Raw genomic sequence first — 17,899 nt, 5'->3', positions numbered from 1 at the left:
AGGTCAGAAATATCTGCTATCACACAGCAATTCTGAGATCCCAAACTTATTTTTTCTCCTTTTATTAAAATTCTCAGATTCATTTAATCACTAATGCAAGCTCTGTGAAGATAGAGACAATTTCTTTTTGTCTTTGTCCCTTTGGCACCTAGCTCAGAGTAGGCATTTAGTTTTGTTTTGTTTTTATTTAATTATTGCTCAATAATTGAAGACAGACACAACAGTGTCTAACAAGAAATAATTCTCTGACCTTAAATGTGACAACCAAGGAAAGAACATTTGGTGAAATTAAAGTAATTAGAATCTTAAGATAAAGTGACCACATTATCTTATTGTTCCCAATAGACAAGGATAGGGTTATGATATATAGACAGATATGTACCCTAGATTGGGGGCTATTTTTTTTAATTAAAGAAAAAAATATGTAGAATGGCCAGAGACTCTAAAAGAGAATGTGGTTCTAAAGCTAACAAATTATAGTACAACAATGATGAGAAACTTAGCAAAAGAAGAGAGGAAAAAAAAGAAATTATCCTTAATCCCAGAGAGGAAAAAAGTGGATATCTAAGTTGAAGGACTAATGTAGAAAACAGAAAAAAAAAATGTTTTTTGCTTGTTTGTTCATTCATTTGTTTGTTTTGATAAGTTCTAGGGTATTCAGAGTAAGATTTTGCCTCCTTTTAATGTGTTTTTTGTTATTGTTAATGATTAGTGTTTATTATCCAATTTTTAAAAACAATATGGTTGCACAAGGAACTCTCTAATGATCCTGAAGAGTTCCAGCCAATAGGGACTGAAACAATTTGTTATTAGTCAGAGAACAAGGGATATTTAAACACAAATTAGTCAGAAATTCTACTAAATCTGATCTTTTCTACTCCCTTGCCCTTGATATCAGGTTTATATTGTACAAGAACTCTACTGGGATAGTATTGAAAATATCAAACCAACAGTTAATTATCTCAGCAAAGTCTCTTTTGTAGCTGGCTCAAGGTCAACTATTAAGGTAGAAAAAAGTTAAATATCCCTTGTCCTAGAGATAGTTGATGTTCAATGAGCAGATTTATACTTGGTTGTACAAGTGCAGCTTCTTAGGGACATCTGTAAACACAGTTATATCAGGAGAAATACTTGGGCAGAATAGGACTTCAGAATGAATTACTCATTGAATCAAAGCAAAATGGAGGGTATCACCTGAAAAGCTGGAACACTTGCCCCGTGTATTTATATTTCCAAGATTACATTCATGGTCCTTTCAACTGTTCTTTTAAAATTTATCTTTAAAGTCTACTGTCACATTTTATAGCTGCATCGCCTCTCTCCAATGAAATATCCTATATTCATGTAATGGAGTAATGTAATTGCCATAAAGAAGAGAAAATATGAAACCTATACAAAACTATTCAAAACAGGAAAATATATACATGTGAACTAGGAGGTACAAATGTATATGTGTTATATCATAAATTATATTTTAAATATATTATCATAAGGATTCAAAAAAGTAATAGAGTCAGTTCCATATGTGATGATGTTCACACAAAGATTTGGACCTGAAAGAGACCTGAAAGAGTTCATTTTACAAATATTCAAGCTTGGATCTAGAGATGTTAAATTATTTACTCAAGGTCACACAGCGATTAAGTTGCAAAGACTGCATTTGAATACTTGTCTTTTGAATCCAAAATCTAGTATTCTTTTCACTGTACTTGTATATTTTTTGTTAAATTAATAAGTTGTAATTTTTTAAGGTCATCATTATGTTTAAGGGTATGTTTATGATATATAGAGAAGGAAATAATACTAATTGGTGAGACAATTAAGATTGATTCTGTATCATTTTTATTGATCCTATTTACAAGTAATTGATTTTGTCCTATGACTACTTAAGTCATGGTTCTTTGTCTCTGAACTCAGTTCAGAATTCAGAATGGCCTGTAATGGGTTAATTCTAGAAATCCAGCTCTCCTGATAATCACTGGGTTCTGGGTGACATTGACATAGTGCTTTATTTTTTGCAAGTTGCTTTATATTACATTATCTCATTTTACCATCGTAACAACTCTGCAATGTAAGTAGAGATATAAGTGAGATATAATGAGAGATATAAGTACCATAGATGTTATTACTCCTATTTTACAGATGGGAAAATTGAGGCTCAGAGAGGGTAAATGGCTTGTCCTACAGCTGATAAGTGTCAAAGGCAGAATCTGAATTAGTGCTCTCACAGATACAGGGTAATAAATTTAGAACTGGACTTTAGAAATTACTAGTCCAGTATTCTTATTTTATAGAAGAGAAAACTGAAACCCAGAGAGATTAATTTACTTGCCTAAGGTAATACAGGTAGTCAGTAGCAGAGTCAGGATTCAAATTATGGTGTTCTGGCTGTAAATCTAATACTCTTCCTATTGCAACCTCTGCCTTCCACAACAAAGAAAAGATTGAGAAGGGAGAAGGAAAGAGAGATGTGGTAGAAATTGCATTTTTTTAAAAATGAAATAAAACTGCTATGCAACAGAAGACCCATGCACGTGATTAATCATGAAAGAAGAGGAAAAGGTAGAGAAAAGAAATGAGGGAAAATGACAGGAATGGAAGGGGGGATGAATACTTTTTTTAAAAAAGAGAGAAAGAATGCATGTGCAGCCCATGAAGTCACCACTGTGTAATTTTTCTCCCTGACCCACACTACAGACATTGGATTTTCAGAATCCTTCAAAAATGCCCAACCCCTGTTCATGTCAGTAGGCTACATTCCATGTTCACATAACCTCATGCTTCATCTGATGTCAACAAGTCCTTGGACACAAAGTGACCCAAAAAGCTAAGCAATTGTGTGTCCAGCTCTACAGTCCAGATAAGTAATGCAGTATGAAAGAGAAAGAAAAATCACGCCTTATTCGTTTAATCCACAAATGAAATTTTGGAATATTTAACTCATGCTACTGGAGGACTTTTCCAAAGTCATGCATCACTTCTGCTCTGGCAGCCAAGAGTACTTGGTCAGATGCCTAGTCATTGTGTCTTGTACAGAACTGAGTGTACTACCCACAGAAGCAGAGGGTTGAAACTTGGGAAGGAAGGTCTGCCTGCGCTGTGACCTAGCAAGGCAACTGAAGGGTCATAGCCAGGTCCAAAATGACTCCCATGACTATCTTAGTGTGTGGTCCAGGAAAGGGATGTATGGAGCTGTGCTTTCTGCTCTCATCCTTACCAGCTAACTCTACATGTGAACTTCAGAGGTTTTTTTTTTAATCAAATCTCATTGTATTCAAAATTCTTTATCTGGGAAAGAGAGTATGATGCTTACCACCCACATAACAGAAACTTTGTCGAGATTTATGACCAAATACTTGTGGAGTTCTGTGAATCTGGTTGAAAGGTGCCATATGAATAATCTCTGGTTCAAATAAAGACATATCACTCCTCCTCCCTGCTTGTCCTCCTTAGGAGACATACAGTCTAGGAAGAAGAAAGGAAAGGGTTCACCCCAATACCTCCAAACCTTAGCAATGAGATGTTGATTCCATCAGTGAGAAAAGTCGACATAGTCACTGGTGAGACATAAGATCTGCTCCTTTTCCTTGCCAAACAACTCTCAGATTCCCATGGGACTATGCTCCATAGTGTTTTAATATGCATCCTATTTTTATAGCTCCGACGGGGCTGTGCAAAGGAGGAAGGGATTCTGGTATGTTTTTTGGTAGGGACTTAGCCAATAAAAACCACCACCAAGAATCAAAATTGACAATACAGAAGCAGAAGGAACTCAAAAAGACTTTCAAGTATGACTCTAATTGCAACGTTCTTCCTAAGATATTCTCAGGATTCTCCTTCTCTTTTTCCTCCTTCCTTGCTACCCCTGGAGAAAAACTCACTCTGAGACCATGCTCTCTTGACTGCTAGAAAAGAACACATTCCAGAAGGGACCAGAATCAAAATCTACCTTACTCAAGATTTCACTCTCCAGATTTCTCTTCAGCTACTGTGTCCTTTTTACCTATCCATCCCCCTTTCAGATCTATTTTATGTATCTTCCCTATTAGAATTTAAGGTGCTTGAGAGCAAGAATTGTCTTGCTTCATTTATTAACACCAATACTGAGCACAGTGCCTGGCAAAAAGTAAGTGCTTAATAAATTCATTCTCTCTCACTCTCTCTCTCTCCATCTACTTTAAGTTCCTGCTTTAAAAAAAATTTAGAGTTCAATGGCTAATCTTCCTATGCCTCAGCTAGTTTTGTGATGCATATGTTATAAATATTAACATCCATCACAGGCCCTTCACTAGAGAGATGGACTTTAAATCAAACACTTAGAGTGAACTTAGATGAACATGTAGAGTTCATATTAACTAGAGACCATGGAGAGTCTCAAGTCACTTAGTAAATGGAAGAAACAAACTTGCCCCAAAGGGATTTTGTTAAGACTTCCTGGTTTCAACCTGGTAGTACAAATTTATAGGACTATGCTGTTAAGTCTTAAACATTTTTTTAAAAGTCTTCCATTTTCATAAAGTCCTCAAAGGCAGGTAGGTACCTATGTTTACTCATGTCCTGATGCTAACTATGAGGATCTCTGTTTCAGGGGTTTTAAAGAGGCATCTTACCTAATGTTTTGTGAATTAACACAGCAACTATTGCTTCATTATTGTAATGTTAGATGTGAACAGAAAATAAGTTAACATGGATTCAACCTGGGACTAAAGAAATGGCACCATTTTCATTATGATTATCATGTTTGAGTATGACTTTTAAAAAATTAATGAATTTTGTGAAGGTAAAGAATAAACAAAGGGGTACCACTTCCCCTACTGTTATCTGCTTTGTTCATTAACTCTGACTAATTCTTCCTTTGTTTAACTGTACATTGTGTTAAACCACTTCACAAAGAGGAAGGTTCTGTGAATATAATTTTTGAGGATGAAATTCTCCACCCATCCTACATAATTATCAAGCATCATTACGTGCTGTCTGGAAACATTCTGAATAGTCCTAGCACTTCACCAAGAAGAGAACAGGAAACGTTGTTTGCAGTTTGCATGGGTCAGGGTTTTATGTTAAGCCTTTGATCCCAAATAAAACTTACAGTAAATTTTATACTTTTTTTTTCAAGTAAGTTACTCTCTTGTCTGCCCATGTTTGTCAGGATCATATTTACACAAAATAATTTCTTCCATAAATAGCCAAGACACATAAGGCTAGACCTAGATATCACTGATTAAATCACATTCTCATAATAAAGTGTTCTAGGCTTTAAGAACAATGTGATGCATGTTACATTTGAGAGATTTGCTTTTCAACTGGCCCTGCTAAATAGGGATGAGAGTAAAGGGGACATGACAATTCACACTATATTAAAACTGTACTTTGGGCAACTTCCAGATGCAATTACTTCCCTCTGGGTTTTTAGAATTAAACATATTTGAGCATTCAATCCTAATCTCCCATCCCTTTCTGAAACGCAAATCACCAGGGCATGTTAACCTTCCATTAGGGACAAGGATGAGGGGAAAGATAAAGTATTTAGAGAGAGAAAATATTCTCCTCTTGATCTTTGAGAAGTACCAGCACAAAAAAAAAAAAACACCAAGAAGCACCAGCACACAATATAGTTCAGGGATACCTCAGGGACTACATCATAGAATATGAAAAAGCAGGCTGAGGGCAGGAAAACAAAGACCCATTAGATGGCATAACCATATAAATTTTCTTAATTAAGTCTCCATGTCAATTGACTAGCTGGAATAGATATGACTGGCCAGGGACTGGCAACTTCCAGTTATTTTTCTCGGGAACCAGGTATATATAGACAAATCATTCTGTGCAATGACAAGATACCAAAAGGTGGATTGATGGAATATATTCTTTTCCATTTACAGATCTACATGAATTTCATGCTCTCTATTCTGTGATTAATCCTCTATCATATGTACTATAAAGACATGCAAAGAGAAATTCCTTGAAAAAGTCTTAGAATTGAGTACAACTAGAAAAAATAGCAAAATGAAATTATGTCCATCACCTCAAATACCCCACTATTAGAACAAAATTGATTCTAGAAACTTCAGTAAAATTTATTAAGGACCATAAATCTAAGCTATAAAGTTCTTTTGGAAAAACAATTCAAGGATTTTTTTTTATAAAGGAGAGACATACAATCTCATTTTGTTGTCTTGTTGAATCATTTTTCATGTGTGTCTAACTCTTCATGACCCCATTTGGAGTTTTCTTGGCAAAGACACTGGAATGATTTACCCCTTTTACTATCCTATAAGTCTTCAAATTTATTCCCCCAGACTTAGACAAAGAAGTCTTAATAGACTTGACTTTGAATCAAGTTGGCTCCATCTGTTTATAAATGGCTATGATATTAAAAGAATCATAGAATCATAGTGTATGAGAAGTGAAAAGGATCTCAGGGACCATCTAGTCTAGTCCAACCCATACAAGAAAAGAATCCTCACTATAACATGCCTGTGAAGTAACCGCCTAGCCTCTCTGTATGAAGATTTCCAAGAAAGGGGAACCCACTACTTCCTAAGGCAGCACATTCCACTGTGGGACTGCTCTCATTGTTAGAAATGAGACATCAGGTTTAAATCTACCTCTTTGAAATTTCCTCCTATTGTTCTTAGTTTGACCTTACAGGGCCGAAAGAACAAATGCAATCCCTTTTTCATTTAACAGGCCTTTGTAGACAATGTTACAGTTAGTGTTAACCAAGGAGATATTATAGATCACTCTATTTTAAAATAATAATACATAGGGAATATTTTCATATCTAGAACATTGGAAAAGGGTGTTGGGAAGGAACTTAACTACTCTTCTTAATGACGTACAGCAGATAACCACCATAAACATTACCACAGGAGAGGAATGTTGTGAAGCTAGAGATCTAATTTCCCTAATTGCTGAGATTTTACAGAGTAATTGCTAATTTACCATAGTTCTGTACATGTTGCTATTGAAATGAGGGAAGCCAAAAATAATGTCATTAGCTGAAATAAAAAATAAAATCATTTAAAGAAGTAACACGAGGCATTGGGCATTTGTAGTAATAGTTAACGCCATTTTATTTATATAAGAAGATTGTTATCAGAGAATAGTTTTGAGTACCTAGCAACAGAAAGATAACATGTTGGTACAGCAGAAAGTGAAGTGGCCAGTTAAGAGGCCTGAAACTCTCTCCCTAGCAAAGCTATGTGATCTTACCTTCAGCCCCTTAACCCCTCTGAGCCTTATTTTCAAAATCATATGATTTCTAAGGTCCCTTTCATTTCTATAAAATATATTCAAGGTTCTGGTGTAATATTCTCAATTTCTACTTGTTCCATATGTCTCTTATTGACTCAGTTCCAAGGTAATGTTGGGTTTAAAAGTAGGAAAAAGGCTTGAAAAAAAGAACAGAGATTACTGCAGAGTTGCATGTCACATAAAACTTAATTCATTGACTTTTAACTTATAAATATTCTTTGGTTAAAATGAATATTTTTATATTTGTGAATAAAGACATGAATAAATGAAGAGAGGGCCACACATAGAAATAGCTAAAAAAATAAGTAATGATCCCAGAAGTCATTCAACAGATATTTACTCTTCATAAAATATGAAGAATTCAAGCCAAATGAATTTTCTGCCATGGAAAATATCATTTAAGGAATCATCAGAACTAAAATCAATTCTATATTTATATCATCTCAAGAGAAATTGACCATTACCTCACTTAAAGAAAAAGCTCAAGACACTACATAGTCTGTAGTATTTTAAGAATATCGGGGCAACAGTGGGGCAGTGCAGTGAATAGAGCACCAGCCCTGGAAGGGAGGACCTGAGTTCAAATGTGGCCTCAGATACTTGACACACTTACTACCTATGTGAACTTGGGCAAGTCACTTAACCCCAATTGCCTTGCCTTCCCTCCTCAAAAAAATATTCATACATATGTATATAATATATCATAGAAATTGCCAGAAATTATATCAGTTGGTATTTTTTATTGTCTCAACTTAAATTTAGCTTCTAATCCAAGGAAATCGTAAATATCTCTGGCAATATAAACCTTTAACAAAGAGAGAGGGGAGAATTAACGACCAATATGATCTTAGAGCTAAAAAATTTGGTCCATCTTCTTATATTCCTGCAAGATGACAGATTATGGAATTCTAGATAAGAGAACCTATCCTAGGTAACAACTAACATTTAATTATTGTTTTAAGGTTTATTAAGCCCCTTTTCTCATATTGAATAATAAGAGTTCCTTCCGGAGACTACCTAGCGAATTAGGTATAATCTCCCAATCTACACCAGCTCAAGCTTTACTGCAAATAGTTGCTTTCAAAGTTTAGATAGGATACTCATGTCTCATGACTAGCCAATTCTTAATCAAAGACAAGGACCTACTTTTAAAAAAAAAATGTAACATATAAGAGCAGTTCACATATCATCAATTAAATAGAACGCTTATCATTTTGGGTGAGGTAGACCATGGCCTTTCTCTGAGGTGGAAAAGTAGGGTTCAAACTCAAGTCCTAGGACAGATGACCTGTATGTTCTCCTCTGGGTCAAAAGTAGAGTCATTTTTATAACGTTTTTCTTTTTTAATATGATGACTTAAGTTTGAAGTTGAAGCTTAAACACCACAAGAACTTGAGCTAAAGGGTCTGCCCATGGTCCCAAAGGAAAAGAGGTAAGAATAAGAGAGTTCTTGTTCTTCCTAAGCCACCAGCAGTCCCTTCACTTATTTCCATTTTAGCACAATGCTACAAAAAGGCCTTCACTGACCTGTGACTGTCCATCAGAAAGCTACATATAGCATTCATTCCATTAGAATAGCTACAGATACTATCTTTGAGTCTTTAGTTTTGTATTTTTATTTTATTTTATTTATTTATTTTGCTTTTTGGAGGGCAATTGGGATTAAGTGACTTGCCCAAGGTCACATGGCTATTTTTTGTGTTAAATGTCTGAGGCCGGACTTGAACTCAGGTCCTCCTGACTCCAGGGCCAGTACTCTATTCACTGCACAGCCTATCTGCCCTATTTGAGTCTTTAGGATTCATACAGTGAGTTACTTGACAGCAATTATTTTAAAATTCCTACCAAAAGTATAGAAGAGTGGAATCGTGGTATCCCACTCACAAGATTGAGATTTGTAAATGTGCTTGAGATTCCTCTAAGTTTGTGATGAATATCTATTCCTGGTAAAGCAACCAGAGAAAAAGAGTTATATTTAATTAGAATTTTGAAGTGTTATCTCTGGCACTTTTGTTAGAAGTATCTAGGAGCCACAAGACAGGTAGTTTACAACAAACTTAATACCGTTTACTATATTAAATGAAATCAATATCCTGAATAAATCATAGTGCATAAAATTCTTCACAGATTTCCAAAGCCAAAGAGTGAATCACTTCCAGATTGGCTATGGCAATCCATCTCTTACCCTTTCAGATCCGATAAAGCACATAGTTTAAATAAGGTCAGTGATATCATTTTTTCAGAGCTCTGTAATAGCAGCTGGATTGATATTTGATGGATATCTTTATGGATGAATTGACCTAGCACATTTGCTTAGGCTGGCTCCCATTCCTGAAATGCACTTTGTCCCCATCTGAAATTCTCAGAATTTTTGTCTTCCCTCTAGGCTCAGCTTAGATGATAGATTTTACCTGAATTCTTTCATCTTCTCAGTTAAAAGTGCTCCCTCCTTTCCCAATTGACCTTTTATTAACTGATCTGTGCACATGTTGCATCATTTTAATCTAATGTAAGCAAATTCCCTGAAGCCAAGGAATCTCATTTTTGTCTTTATTTCTCCAATGACTTGCACAGGGGAGACATTAATGAATATATTTTGAATTTAATTAAATTTTAGTACATAATACAAAGCCTGTAGATAGTGCCTATTTACTGGAGATAATTATATTTTGGCCTAAAGGATACTTTCTGTTTTCTAAAAGATATTGTGGTTTGTGGGCCTGTTTCTTAAAGAGCTATGAAATTGGGATTCTTTAGAGAGGCAACTGTGGTAGAATGAAAAAAAAAATGCTAAAAGAAAAAGTTTTTTTAAAAAATCAGTCTGATAAGGTCACCCTCCCTTTATAGGCCTCAATTACTTCATTAGTAAAATGAGTAGCTGATCTACAGTCCCTTCAAGTCCTTAAATCTTATGTCATTATTTCTTCCAACTTGCATTCCTAAAGTATAGCCCAATGCTTTATAAAGAATTGATACTTAATGAATATTTGTTGAAAATTTCATTAATTAAGAGAAAAATAATGGGGGCAGCTAGATGGCATAGTGAATAGAGTACTGGCCCTGGAGTCAGGAGGGTCTGAGTTCAAATCCAGCCTCAGATACTTGACACACTTACTAGCTATGTGACCTTGGGCAAGTCACTTAACCCCAATTGCCCTGCCTTCCCCCCTCAAAAAAAAAACACAAAAGAAAATAAAAATATTAAAGAGAAATACAAGAAAAAACCAAGTAAAAATTATTGCATTAAGGTCTTTTATGTCAAATACAAGTCAGATCCTTGAAACTTTGGTGCATATAACTTAATAGAGAAGTCCTTTGAATTTTTTTTTCTGTTAGGCATGGTGACCCATGCCTATAGTCCTTGCACAAGGGAGGCTGAGACTGATGGATCACCTGAGACAGTGAGACCTGAGCTATAGGGCTGGGAGGTGAAGTCTGGCACAATAAGTCTGGCATCGATATGGTGGGCCCCTCAATAGCAAAGGGCCACTAGGCTGCCTTAAAAGGGGCCAAGCTATTCAGGTGGGAAAAAATGGAGCAAGTTAAAGCTTCTGCCAATCAACATAGGGATCCATCAATGATTGGTCACTGTACTTCAAACTTCTGTGAGATAAGAAGACTTAGTCTCAAAATAAATCAAACAAAAAAATTGTGTTTCAGCTAGAAATTTAAAATAAACAGCTAAAAACTAACTTGAAAAAAAGTGATCAATTTATGTTTTTTGTGATATATGGACAACACTGATCTTGGAACATAAAACTCTTGAGAATCAGGAACGATTTATTTGGAGTCACAAAACTTGTTGAGGCAATACAATATTTGTGGATAATTCAATACTACATATTATATACATATAATATGTATAATATTATATAATTATATATAATAATTATATAACATATATAATAATTATATAACATATATAATAATATAACACATAAAATACTAATACAATATGCAGTGTATATATGTGTGCGTATACATATTATCAACATTATACTCTAGCAGGTTTTTATTTGGAGACTCTTTTAGTCCTAACCTGGGATTTCATTGGGCTTAGAGAGTTGCCTGAGCCACTGAGAGGTAAGTGACTGATGTGCACAGGGTCACATACCCCGTGAGAGAAAAACCCCAAATCCAGGTTGTCCTGCCTCCATGTTGCTTCAAGCATAATGCTAATAGCATCCATAAATAGTAAAATCTATCAGAAAACTCATCATTCAGTAAAATCCATTTTAATAAGATGCAAAGAGTTAATTTTCTCAAAATATATGTTATTCTTGGGAAAGTTGTGCTTCTCATGTCTCAAGTGGTCTTCTAAAAAAAATCAGGTTATCAAGAAAAGGAGAGCTTAACTTTTGGCTGTTTCTGAGCAGGCATGTATTCAAAACCCTAATCAGTTTAAACAGATAACATTCCCATATTGCTACAGACTCTGAAAGAACACAAAGGCATTGTGTGCAAAGCCAAATTAATTACTTAAGAGAAAACATCTGAAGATATAAACAGCCATCCAGGGAAGCAGTAAGTAAACAACTTACTTTATTCTAAATTGCTCAATATAGTCTTTATAAAAGCCAGTAAAGGTTTGATATGAGTAATTGTTTAACTAAAAACAGAATAGCTCGTATGATATTTCTGCCATTTTGCTTAATGGATTAGAAGTTATGACAATTAGGGACCATTTGTCATGCTGAAATTCATTTTTAAATTCTTAGAAAAAATGGAAAAAAGGCTTTCTCAGTTACATGCTTTTTGCCCCTTCCTCACGATGATAAAAATTAAATATGAGTCAGCCTAAGAGATCTTGGCACTGAAGTGCAATTTCTATTGGAAACATTCCAGTAGGAGAATTTCTTTTGTTAGATTCTATATATGGCCATGCAAATGGCCAATATGTTAAATTATCTCTCTAATAAGATGCAAAGATAATCTCCAGAACAGTGATGTCACAGAATCACAAACTCTCATACTTTTATTGAGGGAATTCTCATAGAAGTTCTTATGAAAGGAATATTACAGGTTAGTTGTTCCAACTTTCTATCCCATGTAAAATTTTTCACTATGACATCCCTGATAGGTGATTATCTAGCCTTGGTTTGAATACTTCAGGGAATGTATGTCTTGCTAGATTTCCACCACTATCTAGTAAGAGTCTGAGGCTGATTTTAAATTCAGGTTCTCCTGACTCCTGGCCCAACATTCTCACTGAATAGTTCTACTCTATGTAAAACTGTTTTAAACAGAGCAACTCATAAGGGAGGGAATCTCAATGAAAACTTTTTTATTATCTCTCATCATGAGCTGATATGTATTAGAACACTTTATGCAATCAGTTTTATGTAATTTCATTGTTCACTTTTTAGAAACTTTATATAATTTCACTTTAGGCAGGAAAAGGCATATTTAAAATGGGTAATAGAGGAAATGAGATTTCAAGAGAGAACAAGAGGAAGAGGTATCAAAATATAACCAACATTTTGGTGGATTATGTCTCTGTTAATCAAACTTCTCCAATGGGCCACAGAATTTTTGAATGCAGAGTTCATTAAGCTCAGCCTAGTCAGAAACAAATTTCTGGTTTCCAGGAATCTCAGCTATAACAAACAAGGCAGAAAATTGTTGAACTCATGATTCTATAGTAATATGTTGTAGGATGAAAAACCCTAGACCTAGAGTCTGGAAAACTGGTCCTCTCTTTTCTGCCAAGTAGCTGTGTGACCTTAAGATCGAAAATCTCTCTGAGCTTTGATTTCTCCATCAGTAAGATGGTTGGACCAGACCACTGGCCTCACTCAGATCTCACATTTGGTTTAAGTTTTTAGCAGTCATCTATTTTTAGAATGGCAGCCTATTTTTTTTTCTTTTCAGAAAGACTTGTTAATTCAATTACATGTTGCTCGGAATAAAGGGATACAGAACTGGGGTCCTTATGCCTTGGAAGAACTACACACAGAAAAATATAATTATGGTAAGATTTCAGGGCTTGAGATTCCTGGACTAGATGATCTTCTTCCCTTACTGCTTTAGAATGCTATAACTTGACTTCCTCTTGAGAGAAATTATTATCATACTATTATATTAATAACTGATTATTAAATTAGGTTCCAGGCTTTTCTGTTTTCTTTCACATTCCAGTTTCTGTCTGTAAAAGGTCAGTCCATTCAATCTCAAAGGACCCCTCAAGAAGTTTCTATCCACCTCCAAAGAAAGAACTGATAGTGGCTGAATACAGACTGAAGCATACTTTTTTTCATTTTCTCTTTCTTCCTTTCCTTCTTTCTTTTTTATTCAAGTCTTCTTTTATAAAATGACCAATATGGAAATTTTTACATGACTGCCCATGTGAAAACTACATCACATTGCTTATAATCTCAGGGAGAGGGGAGGGAGGGATAGAATTTGGAATTCAAAACTTAAAAAAAAGTTTAAAAATTGTTATAACATGTAATTGAGGAAGAAATAAAATATTCTATTTTTTAAATGGCAGTCCATCTCTGAAGGCCATGGTTGGTTCATGAGATTATTCCTAGCCTCGAAGAAATATGATCTTTAATCTTGGGTGGAACCCTACCCAATTAGGAGATCTAACTTCTGTTTAGAGTATAAACAGAATCTAGTCTGGACAAGAAGAACTGTATGTCTTTCCACCCTACCACTGGAGTTCAGGGTGACCCAGGTCATGAAAAAGAAAGACAGCCAGAGAGGTCTGGATGGAGATGGAGTCCCCTGCCCAGACTGACAGAGGCTACTGAGTCTCATGATCAAGTCACATTCTCAGCAGGAGGAGTTGACGACTTCTAGCCCAATTCCTCATTAAATGTTCACCAATCAGGGTGGATCCTCACTTGTCAGGGGCACTCCTTTCCGTAAAAGTATCTAAGGTCTGAGGGTTTCTCTTAGGGGTCTTTGGTTATCAAGAGAAACCACTTATCATCAATTTATTGATTATTAGGTAGTCCAATAATCAATAAATTGATTGATTACTCCAAAACTCTGTATCTTGGGGTTTTCATTTGTAACATTTTCCATCATTTGTATATTTCCTTGCCTGTTTAAAACTTTTTAAATTCTGTGGCTTGATTGCCCCTAGCCTGAAATAATCATAGAAAAACTTTTGGACAATATCAACACATGATAAGACAACAATATCAATCACAAGATCATAGATTTAGAGCTGAATGGTACCTTAGAGATTATTTAGTCTAGATTCCCTCATTTTACAGATGAGAGCCTGAGGCCCTGAAGCCTTAAGTGATTTGACCAAGGTCACAACGGTAGAGCTGGGATTTGGAACACGGGTCCTCGGACCCCAAATCCATTATTCTTTCCATTACATTATACTGGCTCTCAAGTTACCAAACAATAAGATTTGAAACAAACAGATGCCCATGTCAGAGAATGGAAAAGTCTCAATATTGAGTTCAAGATGAATGAGTTGATTAGCAAAGGATGTGAAAGAACAAACAAGAGAGGTTATTAGAATTTGTTTCCCCTTGTAAAGCCCCATTTGAGTACTGTACTGAATATTCCCACCACTATCTACTACTGTCAATGCATGTGTTTGGAGGGAAGAAGAGGGGAGAAGCTCCTAACCATTCAGTTGATACACATGGGAAACTAAATTGCTTCATTTAATGTATAGTATTACAAGACACTAAGTGTCAGCACAGACTCTGCCAAATACTAGTCTGTGATCCTGAGCAAGTGACTTAGCTCTGTTTAGCCTCAGTTTCTTCATATTTAAGTTGGGTAAATAATATTTGCTTCACCCACTTAAAATTATTTTGAGGCTTAGATGTAAAAATTGTTGAAAACTATAAAAACACTTGACAAATGTAAATTAACATGGTTAATATGATCTACAATGGGGGTTCTTAACACCTTGAATCCATAAACTTGATTTTTAAAAAATTGATTGCTATTTCAATGTAATTGGTTTCCTATGTAATCCTATATATTATATTTTATACATTTAAAAACATTCTGAGGAGTTTGTGGGTTGCCCAAGGAGCTTGGTGAAACGGTTTTTAAAAAAAAGGTTAAGAATGCCTGATTTAAAACATGTATTTGCATTTCCTAATTTGTGACTTCCCAGGCTTTGGTTCTCATGATTTTAAGGATATTATAAATTAGAATGGCAGTTATATGTTTGTGCTATGAGAAGTACTTTCTTACACTTTAAAGTGATGTGTGAAGAATGCAAATTTAGTGGAGTCCAAAAATCAACAAAATTAATGAAATAAAAAGATGAATTAGCACATAATGAGATATGTTAAATTTCTTACAGATTTCATTCATTCAGATATCATGCAGGTAACAGCAGTAATAGCACTCAATGATAAGCATGTAAGAAAAAAAAGTCTAGTATTTTAACAAACAGCTGATAAAGAAACAAAGTACTTTTTTTTGTACAGTGGAATTCACTGGATTTTGAAAAAGGTCAGCTTACACCTCAGTGAGAACCTTGGGTGTGCACCCTGTGATGAGATAAGATCTCAAAGGTTGGCTGTATGAAACAAGTCAACTCACAGCCAGCGCAAAGCCCAGCCTAACAACCTTTTCATAGGGCATTAACTAGACCTGTTACTATCATACTGTATCTGATCACTGGCAACAGGGTATTGTTCCTCAGTGACCCTTCATTCACATGCCTGGCTTCAAAATGGAGCTCACTGACATTAGTTAGGAAGCAATTTGCCTGGCTCACTCTCCTATCTATAAAAACCTGGGAGAGTGCCCACCTGCTTACAAATTCAGCAAGATAAGAGTTGCCTTCCATTACAAGGTAATGTTATTAAAAATGAAAGCTCCTTCACATTCTGAAGAAACTTTTTTTAAAGAAAAGAAATTATACCCTGTGTTGAAAATTAATATCCCCAACATAAGCTTACAAAAGTTTCTTTCCAGCCAGCCAATTCTTGAATAACCTTATTAATAAAATAACTAGAATTCGAGGTGTTTAGTTATTTGAATATTGGTTTGCCAGCAGAGGAAGGCCAAGAATGTTTTTAAGGAAAAGAAATTAAAGCTTTGTTTCACTGAAAGCACTTCTGTTTTGTTTTGTTTTGTTTTGTAAACTGGGTCTGTAACTTCATCAGTATACAGAACTTAAGGTAAAGAATTCTCTCTACCATTGGAGACAGGAAATAATAATAAATTCAAGAGTAATAATAATACACTTCAAAGTTTATTATCTTCGAGAATTGCCTAGGGACCTGAGAAATTCAGTGACTTGGTCACACAGCCAGTATCTGACGTACCCTTGTAAAAAGTAGCAAGGCTGCATCCCAGCTTATGCTCTTTTCATTTCAGTTTTCACATTCTGAAAACACTCCATTTCTTGAATGGTGAGAATTCAAAAGGAACAGTATATACGTGCTTTTAGAGTACTCACCTTTTGGCCTTTCACTCCATGGCAGTCACATTTTCCACAGCCAGAACCAGAACAACCCTGAAAATAAAATTTGAAATTATTTAAATATGTGAACAGTTGGAATTTGAAAAAAAAAATCCAATTAAGTGAGGTTAGTTCTTCCTCTTTATGAAGAACATAGCTTGCTATTCATTATCATCATCATCATCCCCATAAGAAAGCATATTTTGCTACTCTGTTACTGATGTTTATTATTAAATTTAATAATTAATAAATTTAAAATATATTTACTTGATTGAAGGATACTTTTGATTCATATTTCCTATTCGTTTCTTAGTCTGAACAGACGACCTAATAACATTTTTATTGGAACCATTAAAATCATTACCTATTTTTGATTCCCATCCCTTTTATAATCTTTTATTTAACCTTGAAGTTATTTAATAATTTATTTTGAACATGATTTATGAGAATCATAAAAATTGAATGCTATACAGTTGCGTGCCACATATATATTTACAAAGCGCTTTACATGTATTATCTCATTTGACCATCACAACAACTCTGTGAGGTAGGCGCTATTATTATTCCCATTTTATCTAAGAGACCATTAAGGCTGAAAAAGGTTGAGTGACTTTCCCAGGGTTAGGTAGTTAATGAGTATAAAAGGCAGGATTTGAACTCAGGTCTTCTTGAGTCCAAGTCCAACACTCTGGCCACTCTACCATCTGGTAGGGACCCGGCAGTCTTAATCCATAAATGTCTGCCCTATCCAAACTCACTAAAAAGTACAAATGAATAAGAACAATAGAAATGGGGGGAAAATGCTGAAAGGACATCTCTCAACCAACACAACTCAATGGGCTGTTCCATTTTAATCTTTGTATGCTTTGACAATGCCTTGTACAAAACAGATTCTTAATACAAATCTGTTCAATCAAATTGAATTTTGTAACACAATAGATCTTTTTAAAATGAATAAACTTAAAAATTGCCATTCAAAGAAAGAAATAAAAGTTTTAACATAAAGGAAACAAGTCAATGAGGTAAAAATATAATCAAGTGCAATGGTCATTAAACTTGCACAGACAGAATTCAAATTTAAAATATAGCTGATAGCTACCATAGACAGGCTATAAGTAAGTCTAATATAAATAGTTTTGTTTATCTTTACTGAGTGAAGTGTTTTAACATTTAAAGAAAGATAATACCTGCATTCTTGTACAAGTTTGAACCAAATATGATATTTGTTTCCTGAATGTTACA

General features: G+C 34.8%; 1 protein-coding gene across 1 annotated transcript in view; it reads right to left on the bottom strand.

The window, feature by feature from the left end:
* Positions 1 to 17,899, bottom strand: part of COL4A1 (collagen type IV alpha 1 chain) — a 213,720-nt gene that overhangs the window by 117,392 nt on the left and 78,429 nt on the right. The window contains exon 2 of the mRNA XM_069094111.1: positions 16,655 to 16,711. Coding sequence (XP_068950212.1) covers positions 16,655 to 16,711 — 57 coding nt within the window. The remainder of the gene's footprint in view (positions 1 to 16,654; positions 16,712 to 17,899) is intronic.

The sequence above is a fragment of the Petaurus breviceps genome, unplaced genomic scaffold (genome assembly GCF_028583685.1).
Source record: "Petaurus breviceps papuanus isolate PSGF00001 unplaced genomic scaffold, PetGlider_PUasm1.0 214, whole genome shotgun sequence".
NCBI lineage: Eukaryota > Metazoa > Chordata > Mammalia > Diprotodontia > Petauridae > Petaurus > Petaurus breviceps.
The sequence above is the reverse complement of the archived record's forward strand: the minus strand, read 5'-3'. Positions and strand labels throughout refer to the sequence as shown.